Source organism: Colobus angolensis, unplaced genomic scaffold (genome assembly GCF_000951035.1).
Source record: "Colobus angolensis palliatus isolate OR3802 unplaced genomic scaffold, Cang.pa_1.0 Scaffold394, whole genome shotgun sequence".
Taxonomy (NCBI): domain Eukaryota; kingdom Metazoa; phylum Chordata; class Mammalia; order Primates; family Cercopithecidae; genus Colobus; species Colobus angolensis.
In genome coordinates this window covers 3,802,530-3,814,050 of record NW_012117310.1, presented here as the reverse complement: position 1 = coordinate 3,814,050, position 11,521 = coordinate 3,802,530, and the positions used below count along the sequence as shown (strand labels likewise).

Here is an 11,521-nt window from a genome sequence, read left to right as displayed (position 1 = left end):
CTACCTTACCTGCATTATCTGTATTTTGATATGTGTATTTTCACTTTAGTTCAGTTCTATGTATTTTAAATTTTCCTTTGAGACTTCCTTGGCCGTGAATTATTTAGATATCTGTTGCTTAATTTCCACAGCTTTAGAGATTTTACAGTCATCTTTCTGTTATTGAGTTCTAGTTTGATTCCACTATGGCCAGAGAACATACTCTGTATGATTTCAATTTTTAAAAATTTTTGAGATTCTTTTTTATGATCCAGGATATGGTCTATGCTGGCAGCTGTTTCATGGGCATTTGAAAACAATTTGTATTCTGCAAAATATATGTCAGTCAGATCCGATTGGTTTATGGTATTGTTCAGTTCTATACACTTGCTGATTTTCTATCTAGACGTTCCATCAGTTGCTAATAAGATAGTGTTGACGTTCCAAACTATAATTGTGGATTTTTCTATTTCTCCTTTTGGTTCTGTCAGTTTTTATCTCATGTGTTTTGAGGCTCTGCAATATCCTTCTTTGTAATAATTTTATTGGCTATGACATCTACTTTATAGAATATTAACATTGCCATTCCTGCCTTTTTATGTTTGCATGTTAAGTCTTTTATTTTCAACCTATGCTGATAAATTTAAGTGAATTCCTTGTAAACAGCAAATATGTCATTTAAGAAAATCCACTCTACCAATCTCTATCTTTTAATTAGTGTATTTACACCATTAACACTTAAGGTAATTATTGATATGTTAGGGCTTAAATGTGACATTTTGCTATTTGCTTTCTGGTTCCTGTTTCCCATTCCTCTGTTTCTCTTTTCTTGCTTCTTGTGTATTACTTAAACATTGGTTTTTAGTGTTTCTAAGTGTATCAGTTTGTGTAGTTATTGTTTTCTATTGTTATTACATTACGCATATGTAACTTATCAGAGACTACTGATATCAACTTCTTACCACTTTAAGGTGTTTTAAATGTATCCGGATTTTGTTTTTATTCAGGTATTGTGAGGCCAACAGATCAGGAGATGATTACTGTCGAAAAGATGATTTGTTACAAGATCCTAAGAGAAGGGCATAAGCCATGCCACACAGGGCAGCATGGAAAAGTACCAGGCCAGTGGCTGAAAGAGTGAGGGGAAAGCGTGGGCAAAAAGTTTTATTGTGGTTTTCCGAGGAAGGAATGGGCAAGGTACGGCAAGTAACTGAGTATGCTTTGGTTTGGATAGTTTGAATACTCTTGACTGTCTCTAGGCTGTAGGGATGGTCCTAGTTGTCTAGCACCTGGCCTTGGGGTGATTAGGGCAGAGGGATATTGCCTCCTGGAGTATACAATCCAGGTAGAAGGAGTGGTCTGGAGTGGGGGTTCTGGATTGGCTTATGAAAGACATGCTCCGTGGTGAATGTATCTCTGAGAATTGTTTAGCCCTAGGAGGAGCAGTCTCTCCCCACTCAGCAATGCCTTAGGTGCCAAAACATCAATAATATAAGAAATAAGAAAATACAGTAATACGCAAATGAAATATAGAAACATCACTTCCATTTAGGCTCTTTTACCTTCCCCATATTTAAATATCATTGCCTCGAGTATCAGGTGGTACTATATTTGTTTCAATCATCAAATATAATTTAGAAAACTCATGGGGATATTCTATTGTATGTAGCCATATTTCTGCTTTTCCTATTGTTCTTTCTTCTTTCCTGCAGCTCTAAGATTCCTTCTTTTATCACTTCCTTTCTATTTGAAGAACTTACTTTAGCAATTATTTAAGGGGAGGTCTACTAGTGACTGAGTCTTTCAGTCATCTTTCATGGGGCAATGTCTTTATTTCCAATAAATATACTTTATTCCTGAAGTATAGTTTCATCAGATATAGAAGTCAGAGATGACAGCTCTTTTCTTGAAAAAAAGCACTTGAAAAATGTACCACTTCCTTCTGGTCTTCATGGTTTCAGATGAGAAATCTGCTGTAATTTGAATTGGTGTTCCCATATAGGTAATGTGTCATTTCTCTCTGTCTCCTTTCAGGTTTTTTTCTTTGTCATTACTGCTCAGAAGTTTAATTATGGTACGTCTTGATGTAGACTTTTTTGGGGCTATCGTTTTGGGGTTTGTTCAATTTCTTAGAAGTTTTTAGCCATTATTTCTTTAAATATTCTCTCATTATCACTTTTTGTCTTCTCTTTCTGGGGCTCCAATGGTATCAGTGTTTGATTTTTGTTATCCCACAGATATATAAGTCTCTGTTCATTTTTTTTCCAGTCTGTTTTATCTCTGTCGTTCAGACTGGATGAATTCCCTTGACAAGTCAATCAGTCCCAACTGATTCTATCCTCTGTTATCTCCACTCTACTACTGAACCCATCTAACAAGTATTTAATTTCTATTTTGTGTTTTTTGATTATATAACATATATTTGATCCTTTTTTATAATTTCTATTTATTTGCTGAGAAATTCTATTTTTTTCCTTTGTTGTAAGATAATTTTTGCAATGGCTGTTTTAAAATCCTTGTCAGATAATTTCAACATCTGATTCATCTTAGTGTTGCCACCTGTTGATTATCTTTTCTCATTAAAGTTGTGATTTTCTTCTTATGTTAGGCAATTTTTTATTGTATCCTAAACATTGTGTCTATTATTTTAGGAGGCTCTGGATCCTATTTAAATATTTTATTATAGCAAGAAGTCACCCTATTAGGTATAGCATACAGGTCTTGGCCTGTTTTTGTGGACTCTGATTCTAATGACAATTACATTTTAGAGCCTTTAAAGTGCTATTTTTGTGAGCTTGATTATTTGGTGCGGCTGGAGCTCTCACTAGTTTCTGGTGGTGATGCTGAGTACGGAGAAGGAGTTTCCCTAGGCCATCCCACAATAGTATGGGACATCCCCTGGTCCATGTCACTTGTGATGGGATCCTCCTTGCTGCTGCCACCCAGTTACTAGTTTTCTCTTGGTGGAGGATGGAAGTATCTGGACTAATAAGGAAGGAGAACACTTCACTTGGTCCCTTATCATCAGCAGGTCCTCCAATTGATCTCCTCTGCTGCCAGTTTCACCTGGGATTATCATCAAGATTCCCATATCATCCAGGGGAAAAGTGAGTCAACCTTGGCTGACTTCTATTGCTAGGTAGGAAGGAGATCAGGAAACACTAGACCTACGTAGCCTTCTTTTTGGTTGGGGTCATAGGATGTCCTGCTAAGTTTCCTCCAATCCTAGAGTCTCTAACCAGTCTAACCTCCTCTTTCCACTGTTTCCAGTTCTCTTTTGTCTGGCTCTTGCATTATTTCCTGGATTTATCTTATCATTGAGTCTATACCACCTTGTCCAAGAGGAACTAGTCTATGCCATGTTATTTGGATCTGAAGCCCCATTTGTTTTCTTTTAAGAATTTGTATTTTTTGTTCAGATTCTCTATCTTTTAATCTTTATGGCCATATTTTTCCTTTCTTATTTATATAAAAATGCTTTAAAGCCCTTGTCTACAAATCCCAATATGTGGCTTATCTCAGGTTGATTTATATTGACTGCTGTTTCTCTTGACATTGAGTCATATTTTTCTGTTTCTTCACATATCTACTAACTTTTTATTTTACTTTTGACCTTGTGGATTGTACAGTATAGTGACTGTAGATTTTGTTTTGTCCTCAAAGAGTGTTGACTTTTTGTTCTAGTGGGCAGGTAAATCACCAGTTGATAACATTGAACTGATGGGGGTTAGATTTCATACTTTTTTAGGATGAGTCTATTTCAACAATTTAGTCTTACTCTTAGGGTAAGTACTTTCATCCTTTGACATAGTCTTTATTCCAAAGTTAAGGGATTTATGGGTTTCAATGAAAAGCTTGAAATATTTGCCAAGAGAAATTTACCCCTTTTACTTGGCAGCACTCAAACTCTAAATTCTGCCTTCTCTGCAATGGGAAGCAGTTGAAATCTCTGCTCAGGAATTTCAGCCTTCTAGCTGTTACTTTTCTCCAGGTCCTTAGAGTCCCTCCATGCATGTGATTTCAGGGTCAGTCAAGGACTTTAGGGTCTCCCTCCAAGTTCCCCTTTTTTTAAAAAAATCAGATTTCCCTCCTTAATTTCCAGCTGCTCTGGCAGGTCCAATCTCTGTCCTTTGACACTTCAAGCCAAAAATAATGTGACTGATTAAGTTCAAGCCATTCTGTGACATAAGAGCTGGGGATTGCTCTCAGGGAAAAGGCATATAATTGTGGATCTCAACCAGTGAAATGTCCTTCTTTTAAGGGTCAAATCTCTTCCTGTTTCTCCTTGTTTTTGTTCAATTTCCAGTGCACTCAAATAGCTGGCATTTTTCAAATATTCGTTTTAAAAATGTTTTGTCTAGAGTTTATAATTTTCTGTGAGAAAGTTAATCTGATACAACCTACTTTGCCATTACTGGAACCAGAACTCCTCTCCTTTAACTCAGAGTCTAGTCATCTCTGAACTAAGCTATTGTAATAGACTTCTTACTAGCTTCCATGCCTCCAGTTGCTCTTGTAATCCATGGCATGCACCACTGGCAGAGTGATTATTTGAAGATGCAAATCTGATCCTGGTATCCTCTGATTACAATTCTTCAGTGCCTTTCCCCCTGTAACATATATAGGATAAAGTCAAAATTCCTTAGCATGACAAGTCTCCTGTGCATCTCTTCATCTTTATATCGGGACAGCTGCTCATCCTCCTTGACATCTATCCTCTCACCATACTGAATTACTTGCAGTTTCTCTATTATGCCCTGCTGTCTTGTTTTAGGGCCTTTGCACCCTGTCGTCTCTCTGATATTAAAATAAAACAAAATAGAAAAGAATGGAAAGAAATATACTATTATAATAATTCTAGACAACATTTATTGAGTGCATTTTGATGTGCCAGGTGCTATGGTAGGACCTTTTATTTTCTCATTTTGTCCACATAACATTATGAGGTAAGCAACTTTATAATCTTCACTTTACAGATGGAAAAACTATGGCTCAGAGATGTTAAATGGTAGAGCAGCACTATTCTAGAATCAGGCTATGCCCTACTATCTCCCACTAAAGCAAACTGTACTTATAGGGCTTGGAAATGGAAGAACTAAGATTGCCTTTGAGAGTCAAACAGTTGAATTAACACAAGATGACTACTAACAGAAGTATGCAATGACACCTTAATAAGACAGAATAGCTCCCTTACCAGTAATGCTTGACTATAAACTGATTTGGGACATCCAAAGAAATGATGTGTCAAACAGAAGGACAGCTGGTCAACTATGGTACTGTTATGGTTTGGATGTGGATTGTTTGTCCCCACAAAAACTCATGTTTTGATCCCAGTGTGGGGATGTTAGGAGGTAGGGCCTAGTGGGAGGTGATGGAAGTGGATCCCTCATGAATAGCTTGGTGCTGTTCTCACAGTGGTGCGTGAGATCTCACCCTTGCAAGACTGTATTAGTTTTTATAGTGATGAATTGGTTCCTGTGAGGGGGGTTGTTATAAACCCAGCACGCCCCTCAGGTTTTCCTCTCTTTTCATGTGCCCACTTTCTTTTTGGCTTTCTCCACCATGTCGTGACATAGCAGAAAAGCCCTCACCAGAAGCCATGGTCATGCCCTTGAACTTTTCAACCGGCAGAACTATGAGCTAAATAAACATCTTTTCTGTATAAGTTATCCAATCTCAGGTATTTTTATAGCAACACAAAATAGACTAAGACAGATGCATACATAGAAAGAACCACAGAGACAAATATGAGCAGCTCCCTCCAGACACTTTCCAAATGATTTGGAATCCTGGTCTAAGGACCTACCCATGATAACCAGCATATTTATTGTAGAGAAGAGAGATTTCCAGTTTTCTTGGCCAAATATTTTTATATATTTAAATAATACAACTAGCTCCCTTCACTTTTATTTCATGCTCACTAAACAAGCTTCTCACTATGACTTTCATTTTTATCCCTTGCCTACATGTAAGAGAATGCACAGGTATGGTTTACATGTGTGTTGCTACTATGAGGGGAATCAGTCTAAGAGAACAAGCTGAAGGTGGCATCATGGCTATGACAGCAGAGCCAAAAAAGAAAAAAAAGGGCATATCCTACATGATATTATAAAGCCACTGAATTAAGCAGTCTGGAACCTTCCCTGTCACTAGAGCTTTTGTTATGGGTGAGAAAATACATGTTCTAATAAAGAAGTAAGCTCATTTGGGGTTTTCTGTTACATGTTGCCAAAAGCAACCCAACTTACAGAGTGAGGCAGATACCAAGTATTTAATGAATGTCGGGGAAGGGTATGATGAAAGAGAGTGTGAGCGGTGGGGTGAGGGGGAGTTACTGACATATTGGTAGATAACAACAGTGAGGAGGGGGTAGGGTTGTTTATATGGGTCGGCTCTCTGTCCCCATCCAAATCTTATCTCAGATTGTAATCCCCCAAGGAGGTGATTGGATGATGGGGTGGTTTTCCTCAGGCTGTTCTCATGATAGTGAGTAAGTTCTCATGAGATCTGATGGTTTTATAAAGGGCAGCTCCCCTGTGCTTGCTCTTCACTCCTTCCTGCCTCCTTGTGAAGAAGGTACCTGCTTCCCCTTTCCCTTCTCTCAATATTGTAAGCTTCCTGAGGCCTTCTAGCCATGTTTCCTGTTAAGTCTGCAGAACTGTGAGTCAAGTAAACCTCTTTCCTTTATAATTACCCAGTCTTGGGTAGTATTCTTTATAGCAGTGTGAAAACAGACTAATACAGTGGTATTGTTGATAGTATGAGTCCCATAAGCAGAATTTTAACACAAGGATTGGGAGTAATGGCTTATAAGAAAAAATTGAAAGCAAGAAGGATTCCTACCTCACAGTCCTGATATGTGTAGTACAAAGGAAAAACCGCCTATGGGAGAATTGATGTGCTAAGGGTCCATCTAGATTGCAGTTATGGCAGGAAGTTGAGGGAATATTTTGAGAAGAGGCTGAAGGGATTTTGCTGATCACAGAGTGTGCCTTCCAGAGGGCACAGTGGAAATATTTGTCTGGATGAAAAAAGAGGAGAAGTTTAAGATCTGGTCAGCTAAGAGAAAGTACAGAGTACTCTTGGCAATAATGAATGATATGCTGAGCATTCCATGCTCTTCTCCTGTTAATGATGTTACTCAGGTATTCTTGTCCACTGGCTTTGGCTAATGGGAAACACTGGTGGGAGATGGAGTATGGAAGAAAGTATAAGCCAGGATATACCTTGGGCGGCACTTTGTGACAGTGGCTCCATCTTTTTCCATAATTTTAGCTCCCCACTAGACATATCTTTCATCAAGATCCTAGATCTCACCAGCTAACCTTGGCTTTCACTCCTCCCTTGTGTTTCTGCAGTGCTGGAGATGGTAGAGGCTTCCTGCTGTGGCTAATATCTGTCCTGCTTTGCTATTTGACTCTTCAACTTTTCTATTACGTGTTTTGCTAATTTCCTATATTAAATTTCCTGTTTTAAAAATTTAGAGGCCGGGCATGGTGGCTCATGCTTGTAATCCCAGCACTTTCGGAGGTGGAGGCGGGTGGATCACATGATGTCAGGAGTTCGAGACCAGCCTGACCAACATGGCAAAACCCCATCTCTACTAAATACAAAAAAAATTAGATGGGCGTGGTGGCAAGCGCCTGTAATCCCAGCTACTTGGGAGGCTGAGGCAGGAGAATCACTTGAACCCGGGAGGTGGAGGTCGCAGTGAGCTGAGATTGAGCCATGCACTCCAGCCTGGACAGCAGAGTGAAACTCCGTGTCCAAAAAAAAAAAAAAAAAAGTATTCTTATGGATGGAAATAGCCTTGTTGGTTACGAGTACTCAGCTGAAATGAAGAGTTATCAGTTTTGCTTTGGGAAACAAGGTGACCAAGCATCAGGTTTCAGAAAGACTACTCCCATTCTAGTGATTAGTTAATAAAATTATTCCTGACAGTGGAGAGCCTAGGAGCTCAGGCAGTTCCATATTTAGAGACAGAGAACTCATTGTCCAAAGATCTCAGAACAGCCTTCGCTAGCGCACAGAAGGGATTTGGAACAATTTGCATAAGTCTCCCTGTGGATAGCAACATGGGTCCAGTGTTGGGTGGTTCCGGGAGCCTCTCCTTGGCTTCATCATGGGGTGACTCTGTGCTTGGTGAGAACTCAGTCTCATAATGTTTTTTGCCAGCAGGATTGGGTGTTGAGACATTGAATAAACCCACTGTTTGGTTCCACATAAGGGCTCTTTTGTGTTGGCCTGGGGAAGCCATGTTCAAGTTTGTCTTGCTTTTTCCCCAGCTATGTTTTTGGACTTTGTGGCCTGGAGAATTAAGCACAACACCTATTCTGACCTAATCTGTCAATTTTTGCTCTTCAAAGGTAACCACAGCCCCTTGTAATTCTAAAATATGTAGAATAATATCATACTTTTGAAGACTTATGATTTATTAATTAAAAGCTGAGGAAAGGAGGAGAAGTTCTTTGGCATGCCCACGTAGTGAGGTATACATGCCTGTTCATGGTGAAACTGTGAGAAGTAGCTCCCTTGAGTTACTATGATTTCCCTAGTTCACTGACTTCTTTAAGGAATATGTTCTCTTGGCTGGGCATGATGGCTCATGCTTATAATCTCAGCACTTTGGGAGGCTGAGGCGGGGAGATCGCTTGAGGTCAGGAGTTTGAGACCAGCCTGGCTCACATGGTGAAACCCTGTCTCTACTAAAAATACATAAGTTAGCTGCCACTGGTAGTACATGCCTGCAATCCCAGCTACTTGGGAGGCTGAGGCAGGAGAATCGCTTGAACCTGGGCGGCGGAGGTAGCACTGAGCCGAGATCGCACCACTACACTCCAGCCTGGGCAACAGAGAGAGACTTGTCTCAAAAACAAACAGAAATATGTTCTCTTGCATAGTTGACAAACATTTGTATATTTAAATTCTCCTGTGAAAGAGCATGGTTTACACTGGATTATAAGTAAAAATAAATGCCAAGTGCTTGTAATGTTTCATCTTTTCTTTGTTTTTAATAAATTATATATATTCAACATTAGATATTAAGAGCTTTTGCTACTGTTTCCTTGCATAAAATTGTATCATTTTAGAAGCTACATAAGGAGTCTAATTTAAAATGGGGAGGGGGCATATTTTATGCATTGGGGTAACATGGTATTTAAGTACAAAAATGAAATACACTAATTTCTAACCTGAGATTTATTTTCCTTTAGTCGGCTAGCTTGATTTCTCAGCTTTGTTGTAATAACATAAACATTTTTATGTTTATTTTTAGGTGGCTTTAACCAAGAGAGCAGATCCAGCCGAGCTTAGAACAGTATTTTTGAAGGTCAGTATAAAGGAATCTATTTTGTTTCTTGTTTGATTTGTGTTCTATAACTTTTAAAGATTATTTTCAAACAGCTCTTTATTTCATTGTTATATTTTTTAAAAATCCCAAAGTGTCAGCCTGGTGTGGTGGCTCACGCCTGTAATCACAGCACTTTGGGAGGTCGAGGTGGGTGGATTACCAGAGGTCAGGAGTTTGAGACCAGCCTGGCCAACATGGTGAAGCCCCATCTTTACTAAAATTACAAAAAATTAGCCAGGTGTGGTGGCATGTGCCTGTAATCCCAGCTGCTCCGGAGGCTGAGGCGGGAGAGTTGCTTGAACCTGGGAGGCAGAGATTGCAGTAAACTGAGATCATGCCAATGCACTTCAGCCTGGGTGACAGAGCAAGACTCTGTCTCAATAAAAAATAAAAATAAAATAAAATAAAATAAAAATTCCCAACATGTCTTAAAAGGGGAGAGCCTTACAAATGCATCTGCTTTTTAAAATGTATAGGAAACTAATTTGTAGGTGACTGTGATGATAACATTGTTTGTATTTTAATTTCTTTTATCTCAATTGGTGTAAGGTATGTGAATAAAAGCAGTTGCTGGAGTATTGAGTTTTGCAACCCATTTACCCTTTCAGTATTGACCCATATAGCTTTTTCTCCTAGGAAGTTTAAAGTTCATTGTAAACATCTCAGTAATCCTTCACTCATCCACGGGCCTATCCTGTCTCTCCCTGGTAGAAGCCTATTGTTGTTATCGTCATCATTATCATCACTTTATGATGACTGCAGTATGCTGGGAGGAGGCCCCAGTATGGATAATAGTAGATACTAGAGCACAACAGACATGATAGAAGTTTGTGTCTTATACTGGCATCTTATATTTCCACCTATTTTGTGATATTGGGCAGTGAATGATTAATAGAATAAAAGTCTGTCTCAGGTTCCAGACACTGAAACACCTTTCTGTTATTCAGCTGAAATTAAAGTACTCAGAAAAGAAAAGGCCACTTTTGTAAGATAATATATATACACACATAATATATATATGTATATATATATGTCTTTCTAAACATTATGAAAAGGCAGCTGAGTTGTATGGAAAGAGGACCAGGGTGTCAAATGAGAAATTTGATGTGTACTGAATATGGTGTGGAAAGGTATTAAATCTATGAGTCTCCCTTTCCTCATCGCAGTGTGTTACTATTAAAACTAATTGAGACATTAAGGACTTTGAACATGGATAGGATATTTGATATTAAGGAGTTGTTATTAATTGATCTTTAGGCTGATAGTATTCTCATTATGGGAAATATAGAGTCTATGTTTTAGAGATATACACTGAAACATTTACAGATGAGACTACAATTTCTGAGATTTGCTTTTAAATAATCCAGTTTCGGTGGATTGAGGAAAATGAGTAGGCGGTATGATGATAACTTTTGAAATTGGGAAATGGAATATTGGGTTTATTATACTGTTCTCTCTACTTTGTATATGCATGAAAATTTTCTTTTTCTTTTCTTTTTGTTTTGAGACAAAGTTTCACTCTTGTTGCCCAGGCTGGAGGGCAGTGGTGTTTTCTCAGCTCACTGCAACCTCCACCTCCTGGGTTCAAGCGATTCTCCTGCCTCAGGCTCCTGAGTAGTTGGGATTACAGGCATGCGCCACCACACCTGGCTAATTTTGTGTTTTTAGTAGAGATGGGGTTTCACCATGTTGATCAGGCTGGTTTCGAACTCTTGACCTCAGGCGATCTGCCCACCTCGGCCTCCCAAAGTGCTGGGATTGCAGGTGTGAGCCACTGTCCCTGGCCTGAACATTTGCATAATAAAACATTTTTTAACGTAACGATTCAGTGAGGTAACTTATGTGATAGGTGTCCTGCATCTGATACATGTTATATATTGATTCAGTAAATGCTTGAAATTAAGTAATAATTTAAGTAAAGGAGAAACGAAGACTCCACAAGCAAGTGGATTAAAAGCAGGGATAGTTTTGTGGGGAGGACAAAAAAAGACACATTTGTAAGGAGATTTGGATTATACATAAAAAATCAGGCTTGTGGACATCTGTAATCCCAGTGAGAGGCTGAGGTAGGAGGATCGCTTGGGCCTAGGAATTTAATGCTTCAGTGAGCCATGAATATGCCACTGTGCTCCAGCCTGGATGACAGAGTGAGACCCTGTCTCTTAAAAACAAAGCAAGATTCTTTATAAATTT

At 38.9% G+C, this 11,521-nt stretch overlaps 1 protein-coding gene across 3 annotated transcripts in view; it reads left to right on the top strand.

The window, feature by feature from the left end:
* Positions 1 to 11,521, top strand: part of SLC25A13 (solute carrier family 25 (aspartate/glutamate carrier), member 13) — a 214,560-nt gene that overhangs the window by 22,349 nt on the left and 180,690 nt on the right. For all 3 annotated transcript variants that reach the window (XM_011955113.1, XM_011955112.1, XM_011955111.1), the window contains exon 2: positions 9,254 to 9,307. Coding sequence is in view for 2 of the 3 variants with exons in the window: in XM_011955112.1 (XP_011810502.1) it covers positions 9,254 to 9,307 (54 nt within the window). In the remaining variant the exon portion in view is untranslated. The remainder of the gene's footprint in view (positions 1 to 9,253; positions 9,308 to 11,521) is intronic.